The following is an 18,170-nucleotide window of genomic DNA, read 5'->3' on the forward strand; positions in this document are numbered from 1 at the left end:
ACAACCGCTTTAAACGTCAGCAACTACAAATACCGTAGCTGCTGAATGTTAATGTTCGGACACTTACCTGTCTAGGACTCCCGTGGTTGTCCTCACCCAAGCCGATTTTTCAATTGGCTATCCGGTGCTGCCACTGCCATCTCCACTGAGGGAAACCTTGTGGATTCACAGCTGGCTCCCTACCGTGCATGCACAAAGCATGCTGCGCTCTGTGTATGGGCCGGCTTTGGGGGAAGGATGAGGGTGACTGAACATCCGATTGAGTTTGCCATGGCAAACTCAGCTGGAAATGGGAGGGAGCATCTGTCAAAACCAGGTACCTGCTCTCTCCCAAAAGGTGCCAAATGTGGCAGCAGAGGGGAGGAGGAGGCAGACAAGTGGAGCTTCTCCTTTTGGGTAGTTTATGTTTACTGCATGTTACACCACTTTCAAACACAGACATGTTTTCTTTAACTGCCTGTACCGTTTGCTATGCTGGATACAACCTTTTGTTAGTATGTTGCTCTCTGATGTATTGTACCCTAAAAATCTTGTAAATAAAGGTTATTTGACACAAAAAAAGTCATAATGTGAAGCTCACAAAGTCTTAAAGATGCCCACATATGAATGAGTACATTATGAAATACTTAATCATCTCTTTTCGGTAAGGGCTTCTCGTGTTCTCCACAACATGCGTCATTGATGGTCGATCACTCCAACATTATGCCATCAGTTGATCATAATTACATCTATTATCCAAATGTTTCACTTGAGTACATAGAAGTTGTCTGATTATCTAGATTATTCCACTTAAGTCGTTATCTTCAGACTTAAAATAATCAAGTCTCTCATTAATTCATTTTCAGTGCAAAAGCCAAAACACTTCAGTCCGACAGCATATGACTATGGAAACACAAATGATTGGGGGGATGTGTTCGGAAAAGAGTAAGTTTCATTCTTTGGTTAAGTGAAGTTCACACAACCCAATACGTAGTAAAATTAAAAGAAAAAAGTATCTTCAAAAATCAAAATTTGATGTTGGGAAGAAAACAGAAGTGTATTTTGCCAAAAGGGAAAACTGGTCCATCACTGGTCCATAAGGGAGAGAAATATGAAATAATTACAGCAAATGTAATTGGCAAGATATTGTAGACAATGACATAGCTAATGATCAATGTACTGAAATGACACGGTTGAAGTGTATGTCTAGCCCAAGGGATGTTTTTCTGATTGATAGAAGGAGTTTCCTCTTTCCCACTGCTTCCCTGTTCTGTCTGCAGAGCATTGCTAAACCCTGGCACTGGTAAATACAGATTGTAACTGGTCTTTATTGCAGTATTTGTTGCCAGCATTTTAATAATTCTATAGACAAACATACCTCAATCTTTACAGAACTTTATCTTGGAGATGTTTTATTTAATTCTATTGTATGCATCTTTACACTAGTGCCTGCTTTTTTATTCTTTACAGTTATTTATCATTATACAAAATAGATAATGTTGGATCATGCAGGAAATCAGCAATTATATATATGCAACAAAAGCTTAAAAATGGTGTTAGTAAGTATTAAAAAAAAACTAGCAATGGTTTATAATACACATTGCTTCAGCAAGCTAAATGGCTATTATAAGTGATGTATTGCTCCATAGGTTCATGGAGGGATACAATGTTCTCTCAGCAGTCAAGACTAGAACTTTCCAGTCTGCAGGGAGCGTGAGCTTTGCTGAGTAGTACAAACTACCAAATATGAATAAAAAACACAATTATTTTATATGTATACATACTCACACTGTATTACTAAAAGTATTGGTACGCCTGCCTTTACACGCACATAACCTTTAATGGCGTCCCAATCTTAAGCCCCATACACACTATCAGATTTTCTGCTGATTTTTTTCCTTCAGGTTTACCAAAACCATGTAGTACAAGGGCCTGCCTGATTGCATACAAATTGAACCTCCTAAGGTTTGACCTCATATTATATGGTTTTGGTAAATCTGAAGGAAAAAGTCTGCAGAAAATCTGATAGTGTGTATGGGGCTTTAGTCCGTAGGGTTCAATGTTGAGTTAGCAAACCCTTTGCAGCTATAACAGCTTCAACTGTTCTGGGAAGGCTGTCCACAAGGTTTAGGAGTGTCTATTGGAAATGTTTAACCATTCTTCCAGAAGCGCATTTGTGAGGTTAGGCACTGATGCACATGAGAAGTCCTGGTTCGCAGTCTCTGTTCTAAATCATCCCAAAAATGTTCTATTGGGTTCAGTTTGGGACTCAGGCCAGTCAAGTTCATTCACCCCAAACTCGCTCATCCATGTCTTTATAGACCTTGCTTTGTGCTCAAAATTTCATATGGGTACAGTGTTGCATGGTAACGCAATTGTCATTCAAAGAGTGACAGCGCTAAAAGCTGAAAATTGGCCTGGGCAAGAAGATGGTGTTTGTGCCCAGTAAGCAAGTGGTTAAATAATACTTATCAAAAATCACAGAGCAAAAATAAATTACAGTATGAAAAACAAAAGTTTGATTTTGAGTTTTGAGGAGCATACACTTGAATGTACATTGAATTTGGCTGATACCCATCCCCAATGTATTTGCATTTTATCATAAGATTAGGTCTATTCCGAGTTGTGTATTGCCAACATCCCTTGTGCATCTACAAATATGTTTTTAAGTTATCTGGCTTGCATTCAGTGATGACACATCTGAGATATTGACATACCCTTTCCCCTAAAGAAGATTGCTAAAGAACAAGTTGAAAGGTGTTGGGTACTTTGTGAAGAAATTCTAATATTAGATGTCTATATGTGGTTAACCCCTGTTGGTATATGGGAATCACAATGACAACTTGTAGGATGCACCACTATGCCAGAACAGCTGTTTTTTTATGTGGATATCATTTAAAATTTAGAGAAATGCAATAGTCTGTTGATGTTTTTGCATTTTTGGATATCTTGGCAGTATAGGTCAGATGTGTCAGACGTGTTAGCTGCCATATTAAAAAACATGCTATCTTGAAAAGTGAGATCAGCCTCTTCCATTTTCTGACCTAATAGTCCCTTTGATTGGAGAAACTCAGAGCATATGTCATGCTTGCTGTGGGAAGATATTTATCTTGACAGATTAACTTCTATAATAGCTGTGCAGCAGATGGCTTCAAGCTGAAGGATTCCTTGTGGGAAAAGGCAGTGACATTACTGGCTACCAGGTAGACTGCCGTTATTTATTTCTTATTTATGACCTGGAAAAAGTAGCACAGTATCGCAAATCGAAAAAGTAAATGAGAATTGGCGATTAAGTCTCTGTGTGACTTTTGGAATGGTACTTTAGCAGAGGGAAATTAGATTGAAAGGTTGGTGAAGAAAATTGACATAGAATTTGCTGTAAGCACAAATTGCCTGTCTTGAATGTAGCAAATAATGACATATACACACCAAGCAAAACTACATTTACCTCTAAATGAAACTAACTGCTGCTTTAGCTACGAAGTATAACAATGTAAAACTCTGTACAACGGCTTTTCATAAAGTAGTGTTTTTGATGCCTTTCCAAACAGCTTGCCACGGGATTATCAGGCCTTATCTATAGAGCTGAAGGAAAGGAAACACGGCATTTATCCATAGGAAGCAAGCATCTGCTTCTGTTTTCTACCCCAGACTACAGAGAAACACTTTTCTCTTCTACAAATGCTATACACGATGCCCACTTCCCTTGCAACAGAGAAGATGCATAATGGCACACCAACATTTTCCAAAGCGTTTTTTTTATTGATCCAAAAATTCAAATACACTGAAGATTAGCAGAGACTTCTAGTGTCAGCCTTTAATACCCCTTTATTACAAGGCCATTTTACCATTTTCAGCAATGTGATAGTTTGACTATTACTTTTTATTTTTTCAAGACAGACAGAGGTTTCTTTTGGTGGTATTTCATAACCACACTTTTTATTATAATGAAGACCAAAAATGCAATAAAATTTTACTTTCTGTTAACATCAAATGCCAGAAAAGTATGAAAACCCCAAAAATGGCCCTTTTTTGGAAAGCAGATACACTAAGAGGATCTCAATTTGTACTAATGTTTTTTAAAAAAATAAGAAAAATGCTGATACTGAGGGGGGGTTAACCTCTTGGGATTAGTACACTAGATACAATAATGTACAAGTCATTCACAGAGGAAAAGGGTAGTGAGGGGGTTAATGGGCTGGACACATATAGTGGCAAGACGGAGGTGAAGGGGTTATTGTTCAGATGTGCAGGATAAGGGGGGTGAGGGATTAATTTACAGGTCACTAGCACAAATACTACTGGTATTTGTACCCCTTGAAATTTTCCACATCTTGTCATGTTACAACCGAAAACGTAAATGTATTTTATTGGGATTTTATATGATAGACCAACACAAAGTGGCACATAATTGTAAGAGTGGAAGGAAAGTGATAAATACTTTTCAAATTTTTTTACAAATAAATATGCAAAAAATGTGGGGTGCATTTGTATTCAGCCCCCCTGAGTCAATACTTTGTAGAACCACCTTTCCCTGCGATACAGCTGCAAGTCTTTTTGGGGATGTCTCTACCAGCTTTGCACATCTAGAGAGTGACATTTTTGCCCATTCTTCTTTGCAAAATAGCTCAAGCTCTGTCACATTGGATAGAGAGTGTCTGTGAACGGCAATTTTCAAGTCTTGCCACAGATTCTCAATTGGATTTAGGTCTGGACTTTGACTGGGCCATTCTAACACATGAATATACTTTGATCTAAACCATTATATTGTATTTCAGGTGGTTGTATGTTTAAGGTCGTTGTCCTGCTGGAAGGTAAACCTCCACCCCAGTCTGAAGTCTTTTGCAGACTCTTCATCTTCCCATCAACTCTGACTAGCTTCCCTGTCCCTGCTAAATAAAGCATGCCCACAACATGATGATGCCACCACCATGTTTCATAGTGGGGATGGTGTGTCCAGGGTGATGCGCAGTGTTAGTTTTCCACCACACATAGCGTTTTGCTTTTAGGCCAAAAAATTACATTTTGGTCTCATCTGATCAGAGCACCTTCTTCCACATATTTGCTGTGTCCCCCCCATGGCTTCTCACATACTGCAAACAGGACTCCTTATGGCTTTCTTTCAGTAACGGCTTTCTGCTTGCCACTCTTCCATAAAAGCCAGATTTGTGGTGTGCAGGACCAATGCCTTGTACACATAATCCATTTTTTTCTGACGGATTTTGGCCGAAACTTGTGTTGCATACACACGATCGGAAAAAGTTGGAGGAAAATCCGATCGTTCGGAACAAGGTGACGTCAAACACATATGTCGGGACTATAAACGGGCCAGTAGCCAATAGCTTTCATCTCTTAGTTTATTCTGAGCATGCGTGGTACTTTGTCAGTCGGAATTGTCTACACACGATCGGAATTTGTGCGATCGGATTTTATGCGATCCGATTTCGTTGTCGGAAAATTTTAGATCCTGCTCTCAAACTTTGTGCGTCGGAAAATCCAACAGAAAAAGTCCGATAGAGCCCCCACACGATCGGATTTTGATTTCGGACCGTGTGTACAGGGCATCATAGTTGTCATGTGAACAGATTCTCCCACCTGAGCTGTGGATCTCTGCAGCTCCTTCAGAGTTACCATGGGCCTCTTTGCTGCTTCTCTGATTAATGCTCTCCTTACCCGGCCTGTCAGTTTAAGTGGACGTCTTGGTAGGTTTACAGTTGTGCCATGCTCTTTCCATTTTCGGATGATGACGTGAATAGTACTCGGTGAGATGTTCAAAGCTTGGGATTTTTTTTTTTATAACCTAACTCTGCTTTAAACGTCTCCACAATTTTATTCCTGACATGTCTAGTGTGTTTCTTGGCCTTCATGATGCTGTTTGTTCACTAAGGTTCTCTAACAAACCTCTAAGGGCTTCACAGAACACCTGTATTTATACTGAGATTAAATAACACACAGGTGGACTCTATTTACTAATTAGGTGACTTCTGAAGGCAATTGGTTCCACTAGATTTTAGTTAGGTGTATCAGAGTAAAGGAGGCTGAATATAAATGCACGCCACACTTTTCATATATTTTTTTGTAAAAAAAATTGGAAAACCATTTATCATGTTCCTTCCACTTCACAATTATGTGCCACTTTGTGTTTGTCTATCACATAAAATCCCAATAAAATAAATTTTGTTTTTTGGTTGTAACATGACAGAATGTGGAAAATTTCAAGGGGTATGATTAATTTTCAAAGCATTGCACATGGTTAATCAGGAGATGGACTATCAATGCAAGCGATGGGAACAAAAAACATTTCACATTATTTAAAATGTATCAATATATAGATTGAATTAATGTAATATAGGAGCAAGCAATCAAATAAAATAAATACGGTGTGCTGATCACGAAAAAGTCTGAGTATCAACTGAATAAATGTAGAAATCAAAAAAACACACTCTGCTTTTAAAAGAATAATGGCATAAATATAAAAAATACGGCCAATATAAACCTTTTTTTTTTTTTTTTTACAATTACTTTATTATTCATAAAAATGGGTAAAGCCATTAGTGATTTTTTTTCAACACTACTTTTCTAATATGATGCCTTTTCAAAATAACAAATGTAATAATATACAGGTTGGATAAAAGCATTAATGCTGTAAAATACTTTGTTGGTGATGAAATTGATTTTTTTTTTTTTTTGTGGAGTTCTATATATCAAACCAAAAAGAAGGACAATGGAAGGGGAAAGAGGGACAGAGGAATGTGGTATCAAAAGAGGGACAGTCTGTCCAAATGAAGGACATTTGGGAGCTATGTATACATGGTGTTTATTGTTTATTTTGTATTGTATTATATTATATGTATTATTGTATTGTTTTGTTTTGTTTTTGTTTATTTTTCAAAGAGAATGGGACTTTTAAGGTGCCACACAAAATATAAATCAAAATGACATTTATATCCATATTCGTGCATTTATTATGCTTACAGTATATATTGATAGTGGTCTTCTATGAACTATGGTTGTCAGAGTCCCTAATAAAGTAGGGCTGTTACTGATTAAAATTTTCGTGTTCGATTAATCAATTTCTTTTAATCGATTAATCGACTAAGTTTGATTAATTATAATGCACATACAGATCCAACTACTTTTAGCATTGCAACTCAGCATTAGTCAGTGTGGTAAATGTTGTATACACGATATACAATCACTCAAAACTAGTTAGTTTCCACAATCCATGACTTAACTTCACAGTTCACACAAATACATTTTAAATTCAAACTATAGCATAGTCATTTTTTTTATTAAACTTTAAGAAAAACGTAGAAAGTTTAACTTTAATTATAAAATGTATCTAGTATATTGACTGTCAGTCACTTTAAAGTAGGCAAGTAGGCATCACTCTACAGTCTATTTAACCCTTTCATGACTAAGCCTATTTTTGGAATTTGGTGTTTACAAGTTAAAATCCATATTTTTTGCTAGAAAATTACTTGGAACCCCCAAACATTATATATATTTTTTTAGCAGAGGCTCTAGAGAATAAAACGGCGATTGTTGCAATATTTTATGTCACACGGTATTTGCGCAGTGGTGTTTTAAACGCAACTTTTTGGGAAAAGGGACACTTTCATGAATAAAAAAAAAACAAAACAGTAAAATTAGCCCAATTTTTTTGCGTAATGTGAAAGATGATGTTACGCCGAGTAAATAGATACCAAACATGTCACACTTTATAATTGCGCGCACTTGTAGATTGACAACAAAGTACGGTACCTAAAAATCTCAATAGGCGACGCTTTAAAATTTTTTTACGGTTACCAGGTTAGCGTTACAGAGGAGGTCTACTGCTAGAATTATTGCTCTCGCTCTGACGATCGCGGCGATACCTCACGTGTGATTTGAACACCGTTTACATACGCGGGCGCGACTTCCATATGCGTTTTCTTTGCTTCGCGAGCTCGCGGGGACGGCGGGCGCTTTGAATTTTTTTTTTTTTTTTTATTTATTTTATTTATTTTAAAATGACTAAATTGTTTAAAAAAAAAAAAAAATTTGATCACTTTTATTGCTGTCACAAGGAATGTAAACATCCCTTGTGACAGTAATAGGTGGTGACAGGTACTCTTTATGGAGGGATCGGGGGTCTAAAAGACCCCCCACCCCTCCTTTACACTTCAATGTATTCAGATCGCCGAAAACAGCGATTCTGAATACCGGATATTTTTTTAAAACCGGCGCCATTGGCAGCCGAGTAAACGGGAAGTGACGTCATGACGTCGCTTCCGTGTTTACGATGAGGAGACTGGAACGAAGCCGATTACGACTTCGTTCCAGTTCCTCCCCAGCAGCCAGAGCCGACGGATCGCTAATCGGTGCTCCCGATCGAGCGGGAGCACCGGTAACAGCCGCATCGGTTGTTATGGCTGGAAAGCCAATCGCCCGCTGTAAAAAACGGTACCGGGATGATGCCTGCAGGTGCGGGCATCATCCCGGTATACCCCCCGGAAGCCGAGTACGCAGATCTGCGTACGCTCGGCGGGAAGGGGTTAAATAGCATCATTGTTATGGCAACGGCCAAAGCCGGACATAGTGGGGCATTGCTAGGACGTCACGCATCAATCAAAAGCAAGCACCGCCGTCATAGCAACAGCAGAAACCATTCCACGTGGAAAAAATATCACAGCTTGTCATCCTCTAAGAACAACAATGTTAAAAATTGAGGTTATCAAAAAATTTGCCTACACTTAGCTCACTGAATGATCCTAGTTAACCACATCCATATTTACCATCGCTGTCCGGTGACGTCACAGAAATTGACGTCACCGGACACCTCCCCCCTTCCCTTCGTTAGCAGACAGAGGCACTTGGGGAAGGGGGGAGAAGTCCGGTGACATCACGGACATCAACGTCACCGCTATCCTCCCCTGCTAACGAAGAGAAGGGGGGAGGGGTCCTGTGACGTCAATGTCTCAGACAGAACTCCCTGAAGACCCGGAAGCCGGCGGAGAGGTGAGTACCGATCAAAAGAATCTAGGAATTCATCGTTAATTTCCGCAGCCCTATAATAAAGTACTGTATAAGACTGCCATGTTTTCTTTAACTAGATGCTGACCGCCGACCGTCAATTGACGGCCAGGCGGCGCACCTATTGTGGCGGGAGGCCGTCATATGACGGCCTCCCGTTTAAACAGGGAATGCGCGCGATCGTGCACGCGCATCCCTGTTTCTTCGGTGGCGGCGTGTCACGGAGACACCACTCGCCACCGAAGGGGGTGAACAGCCATTCGTTATGGCTGTTTACCACGTGATCGGCCGTGATGAAGTCACGGCCGATCACAGATGGTCACACCCCGAACGTGCACGGCGCATGCGCGCGATCGCGAGCGCGCTGCGCGTGCACGTTGGTGGCGGCGTGTTCCCCGGGAACACTGCTCGTCACCGACGCTGGTAAACAGCCATTGGCCGGCTGTTTACCCACGTGATCGGCTGTGATCCTTTCACAGCCGATCACTAAAATGTAAACAAACCGCGGTAACGGGATGTTACCGGGTTCTCCTCCTCACACACCGATCGTGTGTGAGGAGGAGATTGCGGTAACATCTCGTTACCGCCTACAGTGTACACCAATCACACTGATTGCCCCCCCCCAATAAAGAGGACCTGTCACCACCCCTCATAGTACCTGTCAATCACAGTCCATCAGAGTACCTGTCACAGTCCATCAGAGTATTTGAGTACCTGTCCTAGCCCATCAGAGTACCCGAGTACCTGTCCTAGCCCATCAGAGTACCCGAGTACCTGTCCTAGCCCATCAGAGTACCCGAGTACCTGTCCCAGCCCATCAGAGTACCCGAGTACCTGTCCCAGCCCATCTCAGTACCCGAGTACCTGTCCCAGCCCATCTCAGTACCCGAGTACCTGTCCCAGCCCATCAGAGTACCCGAGTACCTGTCCCAGCCCATCAGAGTACCCGAGTACCTGTCCCGGCCCATCAGAGTACCCGAGTACCTGTCCCGGCCCATCAGAGTACCCGAGTACCTGTCCCGGCCCATCAGGTTACCCGAGTACCTGTCCTAGCCCATCAGAGTACCCGAGTACCTGTCCCAGCCCATCAGAGTACCCGAGTACCTGTCCCAGCCCATCAGAGTACCCGAGTACCTGTCCCAGCCCATCTCAGTACCCGAGTACCTGTCCCAGCCCATCAGAGTACCCGAGTACCTGTCCCAGCCCATCAGAGTACCCGAGTACCTGTACCGGCCCATCAGAGTACCTGAGTACCTGTCCCGGCCCATCAGAGTACCCGAGTACCTGTCACGGCCCATCAGAGTACCCGAGTACCTGTCCCATCAGAGTACCCGAGTACCTGTCCCGGCCCATCAGAGTACCTGTCCCGGCCCATCAGAGTACCCAAGTACCTGTCACGGCACATCAGAGTACCCGAGTACCTGTCACGGCACATCAGAGTACCCGAGTACCTGTCACGGCCCATCAGAGTACCCGAGTACCTGTCACGGCCCATCAGGGTACCCGAGTACCTGTCACGGCCCATCAGGGTACCCGAGTACCTGTCACGGCCCATCAGGGTACCCGAGTACCTGTCATGGCCCATCAGGCTACCCGAGTACCTGTCACGGCCCATCAGGGTACCCGAGTACCTGTCACAGTCCATTAGAGTACCGAGTACCTGTCACAGTCCATTAGAGTACCGAGTACCTGTCACAGTCCATTAGAGTACCGAGTACCTGTCACAGTCCATTAGAGTACCGAGTACCTGTCACAGTCCATTAGAGTACCGAGTACCTGTCACAGTCCATTAGAGTACCGAGTACCTGTCACAGTCCATCTGAGTACCCGAGTACCTGTCACAGTTCATCTGAGTACCCGAGTACCTGTCACAGTCCATATGAGTACCTGTCACCGCCCTTCAGAGTACCCAAATACCAGTCACCAAAGCATCAGAGTACTTGTCACCAGGCCATCAGAGTACCCGAGTACCCGTCACCAGGCCATCAGAGTACCCGAGTACCTGTCACCAGGCCATCAGAGTACCCGAGTACCTATCACCAGGCCATCAGAGTACCCGAGTACCTGTCACCAGGCCATCAGTGTACCCGAGTACCTGTCACCAGGCCATCAGTGTACCCGAGTACCTGTCACCAGGCCATCAGTGTACCCGAGTACTTGTCACCAGGCCATCAGAGTACCCGAGTACCTGTCACCAGGCCATCAGAGTACCCGAGTACCTGTCACCAGGCCATCAAAGTACCCGAGTACCTGTCACCAGGCCATCAAAGTACCCGAGTACCTGTCACCAGGCCATCAGAGTACCCGAGTACCTATCTCCAGCCCATCAGAGTACCCGAGTACCTATTTGCAGCCCATGTCTCATAGAATATACGTTGGGGTGTTTGCTTTCCAAAATGGGGTCATTTTGTGGGTAATTTCACTGTCCTGGTGGTCCAGGACCTTCAAAAGTGTGATGGGTAGGAATGAAATGAGATGTGTCATTTATGCTCCTAGAACGCCTGAACGTACTACTTCAATGTTCGGCCTCTCTATGTGGCCAGGCTGTGTAAAAGTCCTACACATGTGGTATCGCCATACTCGGGAGGAGTAGCAGAATGTATTTTGGGGTGTAATTTTTGCTATTACATGCTATGTGTTAGAAATATCTTATAAATTGACAATTTTGTGTAAAAAAAAAATGTGTTTTAATTTTTTTCCACATATTCCAAAAACTTCTGGAAAAAAATGAACCGTTCAAAAGACTCATTATGCCTCACAGATTATACGTTGGGGTGTTTGCTTTCCAAAATGGGGTCATTTTATGGGAAATTCCATTGTCCTGGTACTCCAGGGCCTTCAAAAGTGTAATAGGTGGTTGAGAAACGAGATGCGTAATTTTTGCTCGTAGAACGTCTGAAGGTACTACATCAATGTTGGTGCTCTGTATGTGGCCAGGCTGTGTAAAAGTCTCACACATGTGGTATCACCGTACTCGGGAAGAGTAGCAGAATGTATTTCGGGGTGTCATTTTTGCTATATACATGCTATGTGTTAGAAATATCTTATAAATTGACAATTTTGTGTAAAAAAAATGCGTTTTAATTTTTTTCCACATATTCCAAAAACTTCTGGAAAAAAATGAACCGTTCAAAAGACTCATTATGCCTCACAGATTATACGTTGGGGTGTTTGCTTTCCAAAATGGGGTAATTTTATGGGAAATTCCATTGTCCTGGTACTCCAGGGCCTTCAAAAGTGTAATAGGTGGTTGAGAAACGAGATGCGTGATTTTTGCTCGTAGAACGTCTGAAGGTACTACATCAATGTTGGTGCTCTGTATGTGGCCAGGCTGTGTAAAAGTCTCACACATGTGGTATCGCCGTACTCGGGAAGAGTAGCAGAATGTATTTTGGGGTGTAATTTGTTGTATACATATGCTGTGTGTGAGAAATAACCTGATAATATGACAATTTAGTAAAAAAAATAAAAAAAAATAAAAAATCTTCATTTTGCAAAGAATTGTGGGAAAAAATGACAACTTAAAAAAACTCACCATGCTACTTACTTAATACCTTGGGATGTCTACTTTGTAAAAAGGGGTCATTTGGGGGGTATTTGTACTTTCCTGACTTGTTAGTGTCTCAAGAAATGAGATACACCTGATGTACTGAAGGCCTGATCAGAAGTGATCAATTTTCAGTGATTGGCACCATAGATTGTAGACTCTATAACTTTCACAAAGACCAAATAATATATACTAATGTGGGTTATTTTTACCAAAGATATGTAGCAGTATAAATTTTGGCCAAAATTTATGAAGAAAAATTACTAATTAGCAAAAATTTATGACAGAAACGAAGAAAAATGCATTTTTTTCACAAAATTTACGTTTTATTTTATTTATAGCACAAAAAATAAAAAACCCACTAGTGATTAAATACCACTAAAAGAAAGCTCTATTTGTGTGGCAAAAAGGACGCAAGTTTCATATGGATACAGTGTTGGATGACTGAGTAATTGTCATTCAAACTGTGAGAGCGCTGAAAGCTGAAAATTGGTCTGGTCAGGAAGGGGGTGTAATTGCACTGTACTGAGGTGGTTAAACTTGCTATTTCTTTCTTCCACACTGCCACTACAGATATTCCATTAATGTGTGCTGCCTGGGAGTCAGAGATATTTCTGTAACTAAAATTTTCTTATGCCCCGTACACACGAGAGGCCTTATGTCCGACAGACTTCCAAAGGAGTTCCGCCGGAGTTCCGCCGGAGTTCCGACGGAGTTCTGACAGACTTTTCGGCCGAACGGACTTGACCACACACGATCACACTAAACTCCGACGGATTCGAACGTGATGACGTACGACCCGACTCGAATAAGGAAGTTCATAGCTAGTAGCCAATAGCTGCCCTAGCGTCGGTTTTAGTCCGTCGGAGTAGCATACACACGAGCGGAGTTTTCGAAGGGGACCGGGTCCGGCGGAGTTCCTTCGGGAAAATTTGAAGCATGCTTCATTTCTAAAGTCCGTCAGACTTTGGCGAATCAAAAGTCCGTTGCAGCCCACACACGATCGGATAGTCTGACGGACTCGGTCCTTCGGACTTTGGATGTTGAAAAGTCCGCTCGTGTGTACGGGGCATTAGTGTCCCCAAGGTTTTTGCTCAGCTTTTGTATCAAACAGGAAGGCAATAATTACCACTTGGTTTGAACTGCCTAAGAATTTAAAAACAGAGAAGCCACATTGGACTCTGTTTATACAGGGGTACTGAAAATAAAGAAAATTTATTTTTTGTAATGCTCACTTGAGTTAGTAAAATGTTGGTATGTGAAATGTAAATATGGAACGCTTCACGAATTTGCGTGTCATCCTTGCGCAGGGGCCATGCTAATCTTCTCTGTATCGCTCCAATTTTAGTATATGTGCTGCCGAAGCGAGCACATATAATGTAAAGTTTACAAATTACTTGGCTTTTATCAAAGCGTATTACTGAGATATAGCCACGGTTTGGTGCAAAGGAGTAAAAATGATCACACTTCACAATATCTTGTATCTATATGTGCAACAAGGATTATGTATTTACTAGATTATGTATTTAAACAGAGTTTTTGCTGTTTGGAATACAACCAAATATAAAAAACAGTATTGGCTTGGGAAAATGAATTGCCTTGGAAGAGTAAAAGTACAGCTGGCCAATACATTGATCAAAATTTGGCCGGTTTAGCAGGAACTGGTGGAACTTTGATCTGAATGTAGCCCTCTCTGTTCAACAGAAGCCAACTGTCAGTCCGGCTTCTATTAAATGGTCCTACTGGAAAACCAGCATTCGATTAGCACAGGCAGCCAATTGGCTACAGCGTTGATCAGTGTATTCTGGCGGCGGGGGTGTTGGGTCCCTCTTGATTGTATGGATGGGAATATCGATTGAGTTTTTTTTGCTCATCCGGCTGGGCTGAATGAAAAAAAACTGAGCCTTGTTTGATCAACATAAATTAGCCATTTGGGTAAGAGGGGAGAGAACTTAAAGTGATCTTTGGGCCAGATGTTCTTTCATGTTAAACATATCTATAATCAAAACATATAGTCATATATTTATTTCCACATTGAATTTCAATTATTTCTACTCTATACCTATTATTCCGAATGATCTTGAAGTTTGTAGACTTACCCTGTGAAGATCCCCACATATTTCCTTCTTTCATTCTGTGTCACGTATTTGCTATGTTCTGTAAGTGTCACACATTTCAAAGAGCCTGCCTTCTGAACTATAGAGGTGCCGAGAGGAGGAGTTTCAGGAGGTGGAGTAAGTAAAGGAATCATACCTTGCAGGCAGCAAGGTACCATGGGATATGTAGTCCATATAAACGGAAAGTAAACAGCAGAAGTTGAAAAGCATGCAGGGATTCCTTGAAGTTGTGGAAAGAGATGGTCAGCAGACTGGCAGAACTCACAACATGAAAGGAGATTGTCAAAAGTAACTATTTGTTTTATTTATTTATAGTACAATGCTGATGTTTACAACACATTCACTAAGTTATGAGTCTAGATCCCTTGCACAGCATGATTTCCCTTGCAAAGTAAACAGGCTATTTTCTGTAAATCAACCCTACTGTATATTGGGGAATATATTCATGCAGACTTATAAGGTTAATAAACTGTGCACTTGAAGTATAAAGGAAGGAAAACACTGTTTTATGGCTTACTAAATTTAAAATGTTTTCTTAAAGAGGAAGTAAACCCTGATGAGTTTACTTCCTCTTTCATTTCCTGCAAAGGCAAAGCATAATGGATTACTAGTAATCCATTATGTTTCACTTACCTGACACAGGAGCCAGCGAAGTCACCGTTGTCCCCTGTAGTCCGGCGCATCCATCTTCTCGGTGGGTCTCACTGCTCCGCCGCTGTCATTCGGCGAAGCCGCGATGACGTCACTCCCGTGCATGCGCACGGGAGCCGCCACGCGTGGCATCTTCGTCGTTGACGGTGCCGCGCTCAGTGCGCCTATGCGCCGCTGTCTACGGCGCATGCGCCGTAGACAGCGGTGCCTGTCTTTCGGCAAATATCTCCTAAACCGTGTAGGTTTAGGAGATATTTCTTGGACCTACAGGTAAGCCTTAATCTAGGCTTACCTGTAGGTCAAAGTGTGTTGTAAGGGTTTACAACCACTTTAAAGCTGTTGTATACCCTTTTTTTTTACCTACAGGTAAGCCTAGAATAAGGCTTACCTGTAGGTAAAATTAATATCCCCCAAACCTGTATGGTTTAGGAGATATTTACTTTGCATGTTGCTGCTGACATCAGCAGCGCATGCGCTGTGAAGGCCTGGCTGAAGGTCCAGCAGATGCTGCTGGACCTTGACGGGAGGAAGACTCCCACGCGCTTGCGCGGGAGTGACGTAACCACGGCTTGAGCCACTCACAGAGCCACGATACCCAGAAGAAAGGCAGAAGGAACACATCAGCTCCCTCGGCGTGGACCAGGATCAGATGTCGACACCTCGTTCTAAGGTGAGTATTTCATAATAAGCTAGTATGCGCTGAATACTAGCTCATTATGCCTTTGCCTTGCAGGTTCTTTTGTTTGAAAAAAAGAAAAAAATCTGTGCGGGTATACAACCACTTTAACAATTGCCTACTGAATGTGCAGAATGCAAAGAGAAATGCAAATTGAATAGAGCCTTATATACCAACTATATATTGTATACCATAGAACAGTGATGGCGAACCTTGGCACTCCAGATGTTTTGGAACTACATTTCCCATGATGCTCATGCACTCTGCAGTGTAGTTCAGCATCATGGGAAATGTAGTTCCAAAACATCTGGGGTGCCAAGGTTCGCCTTCACTGCCATAGAAGGAAGTGATCCGTTAAAATGTAAAAAAAAAAGAAAAAAACTGGGGCAAAAAGCTTTGCTGGTACCCATATAAGCAAATCAAGTTTCATGGTTCCGATGAAGGGATTTGGTTGCTTTTGTAAATGAGCCTGTTCCCCTCTTTGCCAGTACACAAATAATAATCACCAGTAAAATTCAAATATGCATAAAAATATCAAATCATCGATTTAGCACAAGGAAATACATACATTCCCCCCCCCCCCCCTCCCCAAAGCTTGCCTGAAAAAAACAAAACTTTTGATAAAGGAGCCTGTCACATGTGAGCGATAAGAGATATGCCTGGCTAATAGCAGTTTACTTGACAGGATTGACACAGGCTAAACCGGAGTGTGCAGCTCTTGATAAGCTGAAGAAGGGGTCGGCACAGAGATAGCTGTGTTAGGTATTATGGCAGCTGACTCGCTTTTTGAATGCTAATTCCTGAGACTGCCCTCACAGTTCTTCAAAACTGAAAAAAAAAAAAGAAAAAAAAAATCCTCCCTCTGAAATTTTTTTGAGCATTTTATTTTAATTGTACTACATTAAAATGGTATCTGTTCCAAGGGAAAAGATATTCTGACAACCAGCAGGAAGGCAAGCAGCGGAAAATAATTCTGTGATGCTTTGTATCGGAGCGTACAAAAGGTCATCAGCAGCAGGAATGAAGTGTCCAGTCTTATGCGCCAGCCTATTGTGACTCTATAAAAAGAAAGTCTTAGAACTGTCAGGCAGCAGAATCATTTTGTTTATGAAGGTAACACACAGCAGATTCTAACATACCCAGGATATCCCACACATATATTGGCAAGGTGTATAATTAGCATGATTAAAATACAGGGGGGTGTAGAAAAAGAGGTTTAACTCCAAAGACATGCTGGTAGGTTAATTGGCTTCTGTCCAAAATTGGCCCTAGTATATGAATGTGAGTTAGAGACCTTGGATTGTGGGCTCCTTGAGGGTCGGGACCGATGTGAGTGTTTGATGTATGTGTGGAGCGCTGTGTAAATTGATGCCGCTATATGGGCACCTTAAATAAATAATAATATATCAGATGAACATCTTAATGAGACACAACATACAGGGATAAGAACAATTGTAAACATTCACCCACACTCACTCAGGTTGAACTGGATGGACTGGTGTCTTTATTCAACCTTACTAACTATGTAACTATGTAAAGACCTTAGCTTCTAAACCTACACACTGCTATCAACGTTATCAATGTGAACATTCATTTTACCTGCAGAATTTTCCTCTAATCACTGTAACACTTACTAAAGTCATTGCATCTGATGATAGAAAGGATTTAAAGTGGTTCTAAAGGTAAAACATTTATTTTTTACCTTAAACCCTTGTATTTTTTTCGCCTTAATGCATCTTATGCATTAAGGTGAACAAAACACCTGGCATTCACCGCCATCCCCGTTTTACTTACTTGAGCCCCTTCATCTCCTCAGCAGGGACATGCTGTCCCTCTCTCCACGGGGCCCGCCTCATGATTGGATAGATTGATAGCGGTGCAGCCATTGGCTCCCGCTGTTGTCAATGGGGCCCGAGGCCGTCATTTCTGTGTCTATGGTTGCAAATGCTGGACTCGGGAGCGCGCCCACAAGGTAACCACCTCGGGAGAGTGCTTCTCCTATGGGGTTGTCTGATGCGGGGAGGAGCCGTGAGAGCCCCCGGGGGATCCCAGAAGTGGATGTTCGGGGCCACTCTGTGCAAAATGAGTTGCACAGTGGAGGTCAGTATGATATGTTTGTTATTTTAAAAAAAATAGAAAGCAATCACTTTAATGAATTCTATGCAAAACACTGCACTACCTGTTC

At 41.9% G+C, this 18,170-nt stretch overlaps 1 protein-coding gene and 1 non-coding gene across 3 annotated transcripts in view; one reads left to right on the forward strand and one right to left on the reverse strand.

The window, feature by feature from the left end:
• The window catches only part of PITPNM3 (PITPNM family member 3), a 904,027-nt gene that overhangs the window by 532,987 nt on the left and 352,870 nt on the right, over positions 1-18,170 (forward strand). Inside the window, exon 1 of one of the 2 annotated variants that reach the window (XM_077480457.1) lies at positions 849-924. The exons of the other annotated variant lie outside the window; for it this stretch is intronic. Coding sequence (XP_077336583.1) covers positions 879-924 — 46 coding nt within the window. The 5' untranslated portion in view covers positions 849-878. Of the gene's footprint in view, positions 1-848; positions 925-18,170 lie in introns of those variants that run through there. 2 annotated transcript variants of the gene reach the window in all.
• LOC143986236 (U6 spliceosomal RNA) lies at positions 13,807-13,913 on the reverse strand. The gene has a single exon (XR_013276450.1). It is a non-coding gene; the product is annotated as a U6 spliceosomal RNA (small nuclear RNA).

This window comes from Lithobates pipiens, unplaced genomic scaffold (genome assembly GCF_037356315.1).
Source record: "Lithobates pipiens isolate NorthernLeopardFrog02 unplaced genomic scaffold, aLitPip1_a1.2 Scaffold_16, whole genome shotgun sequence".
Classification (NCBI taxonomy): domain Eukaryota; kingdom Metazoa; phylum Chordata; class Amphibia; order Anura; family Ranidae; genus Lithobates; species Lithobates pipiens.